Raw genomic sequence first — 12,937 nt, forward strand, 5'->3', positions numbered from 1 at the left:
GTATGTATATAATTTTATCATTATGTAAAATACATTATTTTTATTTTTTCAGTTTTATCGAGATGTAATTGATATACAGCACTGTGTAAGTTTAAAGTATACAGCATAATGATTTGACTTAACATCGTGAAATCATCAAAATAAGTTTAGTGAACATCTATCATTTCATATAGGTACAAAATTACAGAAACAGGAAAAATATTTTTCCTTGTGATGAGAACTCAGGATTTACTCTCTTAACAACTTTTATATATAAAATACAGCAGTGTTCATTGTATTTATCATGTACTTTATATTTGTAGTAATTATTTTATCTTCTGTGCGTTTGTTTGCTTTTGAAGTGTAACTGACCTATAACACTGTGTTAGTTTGTGTTACACAGCATATAGTGATCCGATATTTCTATACATTCCAAAATGATCACCACAATAAGTCTAGTTATGATATGTCACCTTACAAAGATATTATATAAGTTTTGACTATATTCCCCACACTATACGTTTCATACCCTATGATTCATTTATTTTGCAACTGGAAGTTTGTACCTCTTAATCTCCCTCACCTGTTTTTTTCTCACATACCACACCCCAACCCCTCTGGCAGCCACCTGTTCCCTGTATCTGTAACTCTGTTTCTGTTTTGTTTGTTCATTTATTTTGGCTTTTTTTGATTCCACATACAAAATAAATCATACAGTATTTGTCTTTCTCTGTCTTACTTACTTCACTTAGCATAATATCCTCTAGGTCCATCCATGTTGCAAATAGGACTAATTTTATTTTCTAATGAACTTAAAAACTTTATCTGTGGGAATTCATTGAGGCCTGGATTTAAGGTGCTGTCTTCTATAGACTATTTGCGTTTGTTTCTGCCAGGCAGGAAAGGGTACTACCACCTACTAACACTTTAAAGGAAAATTTCAGCTTAGAGAATTTTAGACCATGTATTTTTTTGTTCTTTGGATAAATGTTGTACCCTTATTTGTGTAGCTGTTATTAGGTGTTTCTTTGCAATGAAACATCTTGAAATTAGTTGTCATTTCTTATTTTTGCCAAGAGCACTTTCTCAGAAGTTTGATTCAGTTTATAGAACTTTACAAAAGAATCTTTTAAGTCTTCTGTTTTCTTCTTGTGAATGTTAGAGCTGATGATTTCTTGGGGACCTACTGGGGATACGTGTCAAAACTATCACAGGGTATTAGGCTTAGCAATAAGATATTATACTTGGTATCGCACAAAGGAGAATATGTGACTGTAATGCCCTGTACTTCAATGCGTACACGCGTATCTTTCACTTAACTAACCTTTGTTGATATTTATTATAAATATGTGTGGTCAGACATCCATCATTCTGTAGCTTTTATTAGTATATTTTGGCTTTTGTTTTACTTTCAGGATTTGTAGTTACAGAATTACAGAACTTAACTATAAAGGACAATCTGTTTCGGATACTGTATGTATCTTTAATTTGAAGTTCTAAAATCTGAGAATAAGAGTGAAGTTGTTATATTCATCTGAGTGTCTTATTTCCTTGGTGTTCTCTCCTATCTGCAAAACTCCTTAGGTAATTTTGAGTATGATTTTTGGCCAGTGCCAAATTGGAGTTGGTGTGATTAGTGATTTAGTATTGAGTGACATAACATTTATTAGTGCTTTGACTATGTCTGTGATATAGGGAAAAACTTTTTGTGGTGCTCTTATTATTTTCTTTCTAGATATGATACACCAACTTCTAAAAAGAAAGTACGAATTAAAGACCGCAATAAGCTTTCTACAGAGGAGCGTCGAAAGTTGTTTGAGCAAGAGGTAGCTCAGCGGGAGGCTCAGAAACAACAGCAGCAGATGCAGAACCTGGGAATGACATCTCCACTGCCCTATGACTCTCTTGGCTACAATGCCCCTCATCACCCCTTTGCTGGCTACCCACCAGGTTATCCCATGCAGGCCTATGTGGATCCCAGCAATCCTAATGCTGGAAAGGTGCTTCTCCCCACACCCAGCATGGATCCTGTGTGTTCTCCTGCTCCTTATGATCATTCTCAGCCATTGGTGGGACATTCTACAGAACCCCTTGCTGCCCCTCCACCTGTGCCAGTGGTGCCACATGTGGCAGCCCCCGTGGAAGTTTCCAGTTCACAGTATGTGGCCCAAAGTGATGGTGTGGTACACCAAGACTCCAGTGTCACCGTCTTGCCAGTGCCAGCCCCAGGCCCAGTCCAGGGACAGAATTATGGTGTTTGGGATTCAAACCAACAGTCTGTCAGTGTACAGCAACAGTACTCTCCTGCACAGTCTCAAGCAACCATATACTATCAAGGACAGACTTGTCCAACTGTCTATGGTGTGACATCACCCTATTCACAGACAACTCCACCAATTGTACAGGTAACTGATTTTGGAAATTCTCTTGTCTGTTTATGGGATGTTAAACCTAATGCAAGGGGGAAGTCCTGCCATTGATCATTTCTACATATTGATTAATTTTATATATACTAGTTATCTATTGTGTCACAAATTTATATATCAGTGATTATTATCTCAAAGCTTCCGTGGGTCAGGAATTCAGAAGCAGTTCGGCTGGGTGGTTCTGGCTCAGAGTCTTTTATGAAATTATAGTCAAGCTGTTACTGTGGTTTGTAGTTATCTGAAGGCGAGACAGGGAATGGAAGATTAACTTTCATGTTCGCTCACATAGTGGTTAACTGGCCTCGATTCCTTGTTCCTTACCACTCAGTAGGGCTGCCTACAACATGCCAGCTGGCTTCTCCCAAAACCAGTGATTAGGGAAAGAGAGAATGGCTTGTGGAAGTGTTTTTAGTTTCATCTATTTATTTATTTTTAGAGGAAGTACTGGGGATTGAACCCAGGACCTTGTGCACGCTAGGCATGCACTCTACCACTTGAGCCATATCCTCCTCCATGGAAGTGTTTTTTTGTGGTTTTTTAATCAAGTTTCTTTTCTTTTTTTCTTTAATAAAACCAACACATTAAGCTTAAAAAAAAAAAAAGAAGAAGAATATATAAGGTATCATCCTTACCACATTCCTATGTGTCTCCCATCATTCGACATCATTCCTTAAAGGTGAATTATTGTGGATGGCACAGATGCCCAGCGATGTTTCCTGTACATATTACTTAGTATTGAAGTAACAGAATATAATTTTTACTTTTGTTAGTATTTTTGTGATGAAGCTGTATCAGAATTTTATTCAAAAGGCCCTGACAAACTGTCCTGCTTTTCCCCCCCTCTTTTAAAGTGTCTTGCTTTTTCTGAAAACCTTAACTGTATTAACTGCTTTCATTTTTTATGACCTCTTTAACCACATGTCTGTGTATTTTATGTGTTTGTAGTCTCGAAGACTTAGAAGTTTTATATTTTTCAGTATAACATGATTCTTAACCATTTTTCTAAATCACTCTGTGTGTGTGTGTGTGTGTACATACATACACATATACATTTTAATGGCTATGTAATACCACATTTGCTTATGAGGTCATTGTTTATCCATTTTCCTGGGGTAGTCATTTAAATTGAAAGTTTGTTTTTGTAATTATAAATAGCACTGCACTGAAATTTCTTGTACTTAGTTTTTTGTGTATTTTTCCTTTCATGTTTGGCTGAAAATTAATGTTACAGTGCTAAATAAGGTTAGTAAGAAAATAGGCATTATTGGTCATTGGGTATCAATTTTCTTAGTGTTTTTGGTTGTTGGTTTTGTTGTTTTTGTTTGGTATGCTTAATTCTGCCTCCTACAGAATTAGACTCTGTAGTAGAGAGCTCACAGGTCATATTATTGTTCTTCTAAAATAGAATCCATTTTTTCCATCCCAGTGAGTAGATTTCTCTAGGGTTTGATCATCGCCTTAAGACTCATTACAACTTTACTTCCAGTTTTCAGTCTGTTCCTACCAAGGACTCATTTATTGACTCCCTTATCTGCTTTTTTTTGTGCTGAAGTAGTTGATAAATGGAGGATGGTTCAGACTATCCTTCCCTTCATTATGAGATTACTTGATCAGAGATGTTGGGCTCTGGGTAATGAGAATCGTGGAGCTTGTTGTTAGTGTGTGTATTCTGAGTCCTAGTCCATCATTTACTGTGTATCCTGGAGACAGGCACTTAGAGTCTTCAGTTTTAGTTTTCTCATCTATAAAATGAGCAGAATGGCTCAGAGTTGTTGAGGTTTGTATGAGATAATGGATATCAACAATGATAAGTTTAAACACTATATACCTTGAAGGTTTAGTTATAGTTGTTACTCATACAGTTACCTTAATACTGAGAGTATTGACGTTAGTGGGCTGTGAATTACAGCTGGTCAAGGTCATCTGTCTGGTGTCTGGCCCATGTAACTAACCTCCTGGAGGCAACCTTGAGGTCTGTGTTGTTCAAATCTTGTATTAACCATACAGCATGGGCTGGGTTTGCAAGTTATGATAACCTTGACAATGAAATAGTATGTGATATGGTATAATATAAATGTGTGTGTGTGTGTGTACACATGCAGTAAGTATCTTTGACATTGGAGCATATGTGTTATCAGAAGGTGACTTTCATTTTTTGCCACAACTGCTTATTAAACATAAAAGCTCATTGAGGCCATATGATTTATGGTGGTCTTGTGATTTTTAATGCATGACCTATTCTTAAGAAGTTACACTAAATTAAATCTCAAAAAATTGATTTTTTAGACTATAGACTTAGACTATAATTTTTCACATGAGTAAAATTGACTCAGATATAAAGTATTAGCTATTTTTTCCCTTTTAGAAGTGGGAGCAGAACAATTACGTTTTCTCCTCTATAACAAATTGGACCTTCTCAGGTTTCTCTTATAATTTTCATTAGAAGTCATATTTTAAAAATACTTCTAGGGGGTGTGGGTGTATAGCTCAGTGGTAGAGCACATTGCACAAGGTCCTGAGTTCAATCCCTAGTACCTTCATTTAAAAAATATATGTATATTTCTAGACTGGATTTATGTTTAAGAAGTTAGCATTTGTGTCATTTCAAGTACCTTGAAGGGTAGAGCCAATCTCCAACAGATTTTCCTCCAGCAAATGGATAGATTTGATAGGCCCCTACTATTTGGATATATCTCACAAATGTGTACATCTTTCGTATTATTTCAGTGGGACTGCAAACCAGTTTCCCCTTTTTATAGTTACTGATTTTGGCTTTGGCATGTGATTGTCAGCTGGTTTGGGTAGGTACTATAGAACCCTGAAAAATGTTCGTTTTCCTTTTGCTTTTTGACAGTTTGAGTTTCAAAATCTCTGTCTCCAAATGAGTATTATAATCTCTGGTGTTTTGGGGGGTTTTGTTTTTGTTTTGCTGGCAGTGATATGGTTCAGATGTTTTCAGCATTTTCTTTGGGAATTATTTTCAATGTGTGTTATATTCCTTCCTGGTAATAAATTGTTATCCTTTAAGTGTATCTTTGCATTTTAGAAACAGGTAAAAATTTGTCTGAAGCCTTATCTGTTAAATACAGGGAAAGATCAAGCTAGATAATGCCATTTCAGTTTATTTTACAGCCAACATTTGTAGCCAGAATTTTCATGCTAAAGAAACCACAGCTTTACTTCACATTAATCAAATCCTTTAAAGTGTCTCTATGATGAGCTTTACTTAACTGTCTGATCTTGTCAGATAAATTCTCCATGAATTAGTTTTACTGAGGGTCAAAGGAATTTTAACCTCCAAAATACTAGCATTTTTCTGTTGTAGATTTGGATGTTTAACCTCCTGATCACTCTGAAGATAACATGTTTCATCCATGACAGTTTTTCTCAAAATTGGTATTTTGATCTAGCTTTTTAAATTTTTTTTTGCAAAATCAGTATATTAAATGTTTATTATTCAAAATGTGTGATATAAGTATCAAGCCCTTCCTTCTCCAAATGAGTTATGATGACAGTTTAGGCGTACCTCATTTTATTGTGTTTTTCACAAACTGACGTTTTGTGGCAACCGTGTGTTAAGTAAGTCTATTGGCACCATTTTTCCAACAGCATTTGCTTACTTCATGTCTCTGTCACAAATCATTTTTGCACTATTTCAAACTTTTTCATTATTATTACATTTGTTATGGTGAGCTGTGATCAGTAATCTTCCATGTTACTATTGTAATCCTTTTGTGGTACCATGAAGTGAGAACATATATAAGCTAGTGGGCTTAATTGATAAATGTTGTGTGTGCCCTGCCTGTTCCACTGAGTGGCCATTCTCCCATCTCTCTCCCTCTCCTCGGGACCCGCTATTCCCTGAGACAAAACATATTGAACTTAGGCTAATTAATAACCCAACAGTGACCTCCAACTGTTCAAGTGAAAGGAAGAATCATACATCTCTTTAAATCAAAACTTTGAAATGATAAAGCTTAATGAGGAAGGCAAGTTGAAAGGCAAGACAGGCCAAAAGCTAGGCCTCTGGCACCAGTTAGCCAAATTTTGAATGCAAAGGAAAAATTCCTGAAGGAAATTGAAAGTGCTCCTACAGTGAACACACTAATGATAAGAAAGCAAAATAGCCTTATTGCTGATATGGAGAAAGTTTAGTGGTCTGGATAGAAGATCATACCAGCCACAACATTGCCGTAAGCCAGAGCCTAATCCAGAGCCAGCCCTAACCCTCTTCAATTCTATAAATACTGAGAGAGGTGAGGAAGCTGCAGAGTAAAATTTGAGGTTTAGCATAAGGTTGAAGGAAAGAAACTATTTCCATAACAAAGAACAAGATGAAGCAGCAAGCGCTGATGTAGAAGCTGCGGCACGTTATCCAGAAGGTCTAGTTGATTCCAACTCTAATGAATGACTTTGAGGGATTCAAGGCTTCTGTGGAAGAAATAACTGCAGATATGGTAGAAATAGCAAATGAATTAAAATTAGAAGTGGGGCCTGAAGATGTGACTGAATAGCTGCAATCTCAAGGGAAATTTGGACAGATGAGGAGTTGCTTCTTACTGAAGAGCAAGAAATAAAGTGGTTTCTGAGATGGAATCTATTCCTGGTAAAGATGCTGTGAAGATTGTTGAAATGACATCAAAGGATTTAGAATATTACATACATTTAGTTGATAAAGCAGAGGCAGTTTTGAGAGGATTGACTCCAATTTTGAAAGCAGTTCTATTGTAGATAAAGTGGTATCAAACAGCATTGAATGGTACAAAGAAATAGTCTGTGAAAGCAAGAGTAATGTCTTGCTTTGTCTGTGGCTGACTTCATTGTTGGCTTATTTTAAGAAATTGCCATAACCACCCCAATCAGTCAGCAGCCATCAGTATTGAGGCAGGACCCTCGACCAACAAAAAGATCACGACTTTCTAAAGGTTCAGATGATGGTTAACATTTTTTAACAACAAAGTGTTTTTTAATTAAGGTATGTGCATTGTTTTATTAGACCTAATGCTATTGCACACTTAATAGACTACCATATAGTGTAAACATAACTTTTATATGCACTGGGAAACAAAATATTCATGTAACTTAGTTTTTACTGTAATACTTGCTTTAATACAGTGTTCTGAAACTGAACTCACAGTATCTTCAAGGTCTGCCTGTAGTAGGGAAATGAGGTCAAAGCTTGGGGAGGAACATTGTCAGGGCTTCGTGAGAATTTTGGCTGTTAGTCTTGAGTAATGTGGAAATCCACTGGAACAGTTAGAGCAGGGTAGCAGGATCTGATGTATTTTAAGAGGCTCACTCTGGGTGAAGAGATTGGGGGAGTCAAAGGCAAAAGTAGGGAAACCAGTTAAAAGAATGTTGAATCATCTAAGCAAGAGAATATGGCCATTTATACTAGCACAGTAGAAGTAGAGATGTGAGGAATGATCAGGTTTTATTTTTATACAGACATTTATATACTCATACATACAGGTGCGCATACCCACACATATAAATAATGCAGAGCCAACAGAATTTGCCACTGGATTAGACTAGGAGAGGGGGTCAGAAAAAAATTAAATTGAGATTCGTAATAGTATTTGATGCTCAGCTTAGTGGGTTGGGAATATTCCAATTTACCCATTTGTCTTCTTCACTCTCCCAGAAACTGTTTCTATTAAGAATCAGGATTACCAGCACATATGTAATAACTTCCTACATGCTCAGTAATTTGCCTCTTGTATTCACTTTTCAGGATTCTTTCTTATGCATGTCAGGGCCCTTGGAAACTTACTTTCTAGATAAATTGGTGATCGTAGAATAGAACCCAGTTAAATATGTTTTGTTTTATGGCTTATTTTTTTATCAAAGTTGAAGTAGAACTTCAAGAATTATTTGTATTTCACCTTTTAGAGTATGCTTTCTAATTTTTTATACATTATTTGGTCATCTTTGTTGCTAATTCTCCTTTGGTACTGACTTCTGGTTCGATATTATGTGGGTATACATCAGTGTTAAAAAGTGGTTTTGGTTTAATCAAATTTCTGGCTTTGGGAAAAAAAAATTCAGGCTTTGGAACCAGAGTTAGGTGAGGAGGTAATATTGTTTCTGTAAAATCTTTTGATGTTGCACAGATTTCCCATCTTGTATCCACATACCTAGAGACAAAAGCATTTCTAATGGATACATTTTTCTCTCAGGCTTTGTGATACTATTCTGATAATTCTCCTTTGACAGTTAGTACTGACCTGGTTTATGACCTGTGTAGACTAAGCTGTTTCAGTACTGAATCAAGTATTGTATTCTTCCTCTTCTGTGTATCTTCCCAGTAATTACTCATCCAGAAATCTCCTGGATAACTGTGTTTACCTATTCAGACTCCTTGGATCTTTACTGGTATTATTTGGAATTATTTTGGATTTCGAGTGCTTATCAATTAATGCTTCTCATGAATTATTTTACCTGATAGAATCTCAGTTTATAGGGTCAAAATTTGTCCTTAAATACAGGATACATATCTATTCAGCTCCTTGGTAGTCATCACCTCTTAACATAACAAAGTTGTTTTCAGGGATTTTTGTAACTTCTTTAAGCAGTTTTTCTATTGATGAGAAATAATTCCAGAGTAGGTTTAAGTCTTGGCTAGCCGTGGTACTTATTATGTAACTCCAGATATGAAAGAAACACCCACCTTGATGGCAGTTAGGACTAAGTGAGTTAATATACGTGAAAAGCCTTTTTGCTTGATAAGGCACTGTGTAAATCAGTATGTGGTAAGGATTTTAGATATACTGAATTCTGCTGTCTTATAAAGACTACAAAAAGCTAAAAAAAAAGAAAAAAGAAAAATTGATCTTACTTCCTTTACTGTGTATCACTCCCTTTGATCTTTTCCAGTCAGAACAACCTGTTAGTATATTAGGAGTTGTTAGTTGAAAGGCTTTCTGTAATGAGCTGCATAGAGCTGTTTCTTGAATATTCTAGGAGCAGAGCACTTCAGTTGTTACTCAGGTCTCATTGAAAGCTAAACAATTGGACAAGTTTCATGAGCACTCCTCCAAGAATTTTTTTTCTATTTTTTTATGATAAAGTAAAATCAAAGTAAGTAAGTAACTAGAGGAATTATTTAAAAAAAGAAAAATTTCAGTGTTTGAAACAAAAGATTGTTTTACGCATTTGTATCAAAATTTTCACACTAAAAGTAAAAAGAGAAAATTAATGGATGCATCTTCCAGTAAGATTTATGCCAACTTGAAAGTCAAATACTGCTTTATTAGAGCTAGAAAAGTACGAATTATGAATTTCTTTATTTTATCTTTTAGAGTTATGCCCAGCCAAGTCTTCAGTACATCCAGGGACAACAGATTTTCACAGCTCACCCACAAGGAGTGGTGGTACAGCCAGCTGCAGCGGTGACTACAATAGTTGCACCAGGACAGCCTCAGCCCTTACAGCCAGTAAGAAATATTTCAGTTGATAAAACTCTTACTGGCTATCTACCTGATCTTGAAGATTTACGTTTGGTTTGGTTTCTGGCTTTAAACAATTTTTTTCTACTCTTTAATTTTTGTGGTCACCAATTTCATTCAAGTGTCTGTGTACCCTGAGGGTGCTACTTAACAATTTTCTCAATTAAAAAAAATTTTCTGTGGCGTTTACCTCTATGTTAATTTATATATACTTTGCTCTAGGATCCTTTTTATTTATAATTTAAACTGACTGATCGTATATCATGCTTTGCTATGAATTTCTGAATAATTTTCTAGACTGGCTGTCGTTATTTGTGGAGAACTAGAGTATGATGCTGTACTAGATACCATGGACTAGGGGTATAGAACTGAATGATGTGCTTCACTGTACATGCTGTATATGTACAGTGAAGCTTTTGGAGAGAAGCTTTTGGTATTCTACAACATACATGGAAGGATATGATGAAATCTTGGTAAAGTGTTGTTTTTGGATGAAATGGGAAATAGGAACTGGTACTAGAAGCTGTTGAGAAATTAAGAGAACATGACCAGATTAGCAGTTTAGAACACTGACAATTCCAGAGAAAGCTCTTGTGGCAATCTGGTGAGTGATGGTGGCCGTAGACAAGTAAGGCATTTAGTGGAGATGGAGTAAAAATAAAAAGGCTGCATGTGAAACAGTCGGGGAGTAAAATAGTGTGCACTTAGAATAGATATTTGAAAGCTTTCTATGAATTGGACCCTTCTAGGTATTTTGAATACAAACAGAAGATTCCATTCCTGTCCTTAAAAGCTGACAATCCAGTAAGAGAGTTGAGGACACACTGAATTATACTAAAAGTAGCCAGAATTGAGTGTCATGAAAGATGCAGATAGAGTTGAGGAGGGGAAAAAAATCATTCCCAAGTGGGGGAAGGATTAGTAATTCAGTAGATACTGAATGATTTGGAATATTCTTAAGTGACACAAAAGCTTAGGGAACAGAGATCACTTTAGAGGCTGGATAGAGAACTAAAGGAAGGGAGGAAGTGGAACTTAAGCAGGTTCTAAAAAAAAAAGCAGCTATGTGAAGTAGGGATTGGTATTCACAAAGCATTGATGCTGGAAGACTGCTGTTTGCTTAAAAGTGGCTATGTTTTATCTGAGCCTGGGATCTCAGGTTCCTCTTAACAGTTCGAGTAAATTTGGAAAATTTTTTCTTTATTAATTGGCTTACATAGAACAAACAATTAAGAGTATATATCCTTATGGTGACTATATTACCAGTTTACTAGAGCTGCTTTAACAAAATATCACAGACTAGGTGGCTTAAACAACAGAAATTTATTTTCTCATAGTTCTGGAGGCTGAGTCTAAGATCAAGGCATTAATTACCTGTTTAAAGGTCTCGTCTCCAAGTACAGTCACTTTGGGGGTTAGGGCATCAACATTAGGAATTTGGGGGAAACATAATTCAATCTGTAACAGTGATTATAAGGTTTTTATGTTTTTCAAAATGTGGCATTCAATTTTTTTAAACTGTTTAGAAATTTTTTTCCAGTGTATTTAAACTAATAAATCCTGTTCATCCATTTCTGTTATTTTTAAATATAAATATGAGGTTTCAAGCATATATAAAAGTACAGAAAAAAATATAATGGATAAATGTTCACATTCTGTCATATTTGTTTATATCTAAAGCCATTCAGCTAATCAGTTTCCTGAAGTTATATGCCCTTTGGCATTGGTTTTTTTAAGGCTGAAAAATACTATTTTAGATAATGAGCTGCTGAATATTTTAAAATATGGATTGTTGGATGGTGAACTTGTAGCCTACTGTCAATTTTCTGATAGATCCCTAAAGCTCATCAAACACTCTGTCTCTGACCATTTCCCAGGTTATACAAAGGTACAGTTTATCTTAAAAAAAAAAAAAAAAGGTTGATATATGTTTTTACATATTGCTTAAGTAGGCTATTTTTGTCCTTTTCAGCCAAATTAAAAGAGATGTCACTGATCAAGAATTTGTGTGTGTGTGTGTATCTTTCTTTTTAGCCTGAAATGGTTGTGACAAATAATCTCCTGGATCTACCACCACCATCTCCTCCCAAACCAAAAACCATTGTCTTACCTCCCAACTGGAAGACAGCCCGAGACCCAGAAGGGAAGATTTACTACTACCATGTGATCACAAGGTAAGAAGGGCTATGTGGGCATCCCCAAGTCAGCTTTCAGTTGGTCGAAGAAGCTGCCACCATAAGGAGAGTTTTATGGTCATAGACTTGTTTTTACTAGTTGTTCACTGAGCTCGAGGGCTGCTGGATTTCCAGAATCACATCTTAAATGTTATGTCATACCTTAGACTTTGATCTTTTTTGGATATGTTTAGGTGTGCCTTTAATTTGCAAGACTCTTTTGGAGAAAACTAAGTTGTTTTTGAAGAATGGCAATGACTTCATCTAATGTTGTAGATATCAGGGGTCGTGGGCAAACCTTTTCTGCAAGAGGCCAGATAATAAATATATTAGGCTTTACTTGTCAAATAGTTCTTGTCACAACTATTCAATTCTGCTATTGCTATGTAAACTGCCATACATAAATGAATAGGCATGTCTACGTTCCAATGAAACTTCATTTACAAAAATAGTCAGTGGATCAGATCTGGTTCATGAGCCATAGTTTGATGACTCCTGCTATATATTAAAAACCTGATTTAGCTTTTTCTTAGAATTTTTAAAAAAATATCTTTTAGGCAGATAGCTTTATGTGGCTATGTGTGCTTTCTGTGTATGTGTATTGGGGTGCATGTTTTGTCATCTACTTTATGTACCAATCTATTTATAGAACTTTATCAGTTAATATAAAAGTACATTATTTTTAATGCTTATTTGTTACATGGGTCATGCCTATGGGCCACTTGTTTTTGTAAGTAAAATATTTTGGGAACACAACCACCACCATTTATTTAGGAATTGTTTATTGCTGCTTTTATAATCCAGTGACAGTGTAGGCTAGCTGTGGTAGAGACCATTTGGCCCAAAATGTCAAATATATTTACTCTCTGATCCTTTGTAGAAAAAGTTTGCCCAACCCCTGCTCTCTTGT

At 35.7% G+C, this 12,937-nt stretch overlaps 1 protein-coding gene across 7 annotated transcripts in view; it reads left to right on the top strand.

The window, feature by feature from the left end:
* The window catches only part of SETD2 (SET domain containing 2, histone lysine methyltransferase), a 114,494-nt gene that overhangs the window by 85,015 nt on the left and 16,542 nt on the right, over positions 1-12,937 (top strand). For 6 of the 7 annotated variants that reach the window (XM_064496605.1, XM_064496606.1, XM_064496609.1 and 3 more), the window contains 3 exons: positions 1,715-2,384; positions 9,707-9,841; positions 11,888-12,027. In XM_064496605.1, coding sequence (XP_064352675.1) covers positions 1,715-2,384; positions 9,707-9,841; positions 11,888-12,027 — 945 coding nt within the window. Of the gene's footprint in view, positions 1-1,714; positions 2,385-9,706; positions 9,842-11,887; positions 12,028-12,937 lie in introns of those variants that run through there. The other variant, XM_031470192.2, reaches the window with a different exon arrangement.

This window comes from Camelus dromedarius, chromosome 17, assembly GCF_036321535.1.
Source record: "Camelus dromedarius isolate mCamDro1 chromosome 17, mCamDro1.pat, whole genome shotgun sequence".
Taxonomy (NCBI): Eukaryota; Metazoa; Chordata; class Mammalia; order Artiodactyla; family Camelidae; genus Camelus; species Camelus dromedarius.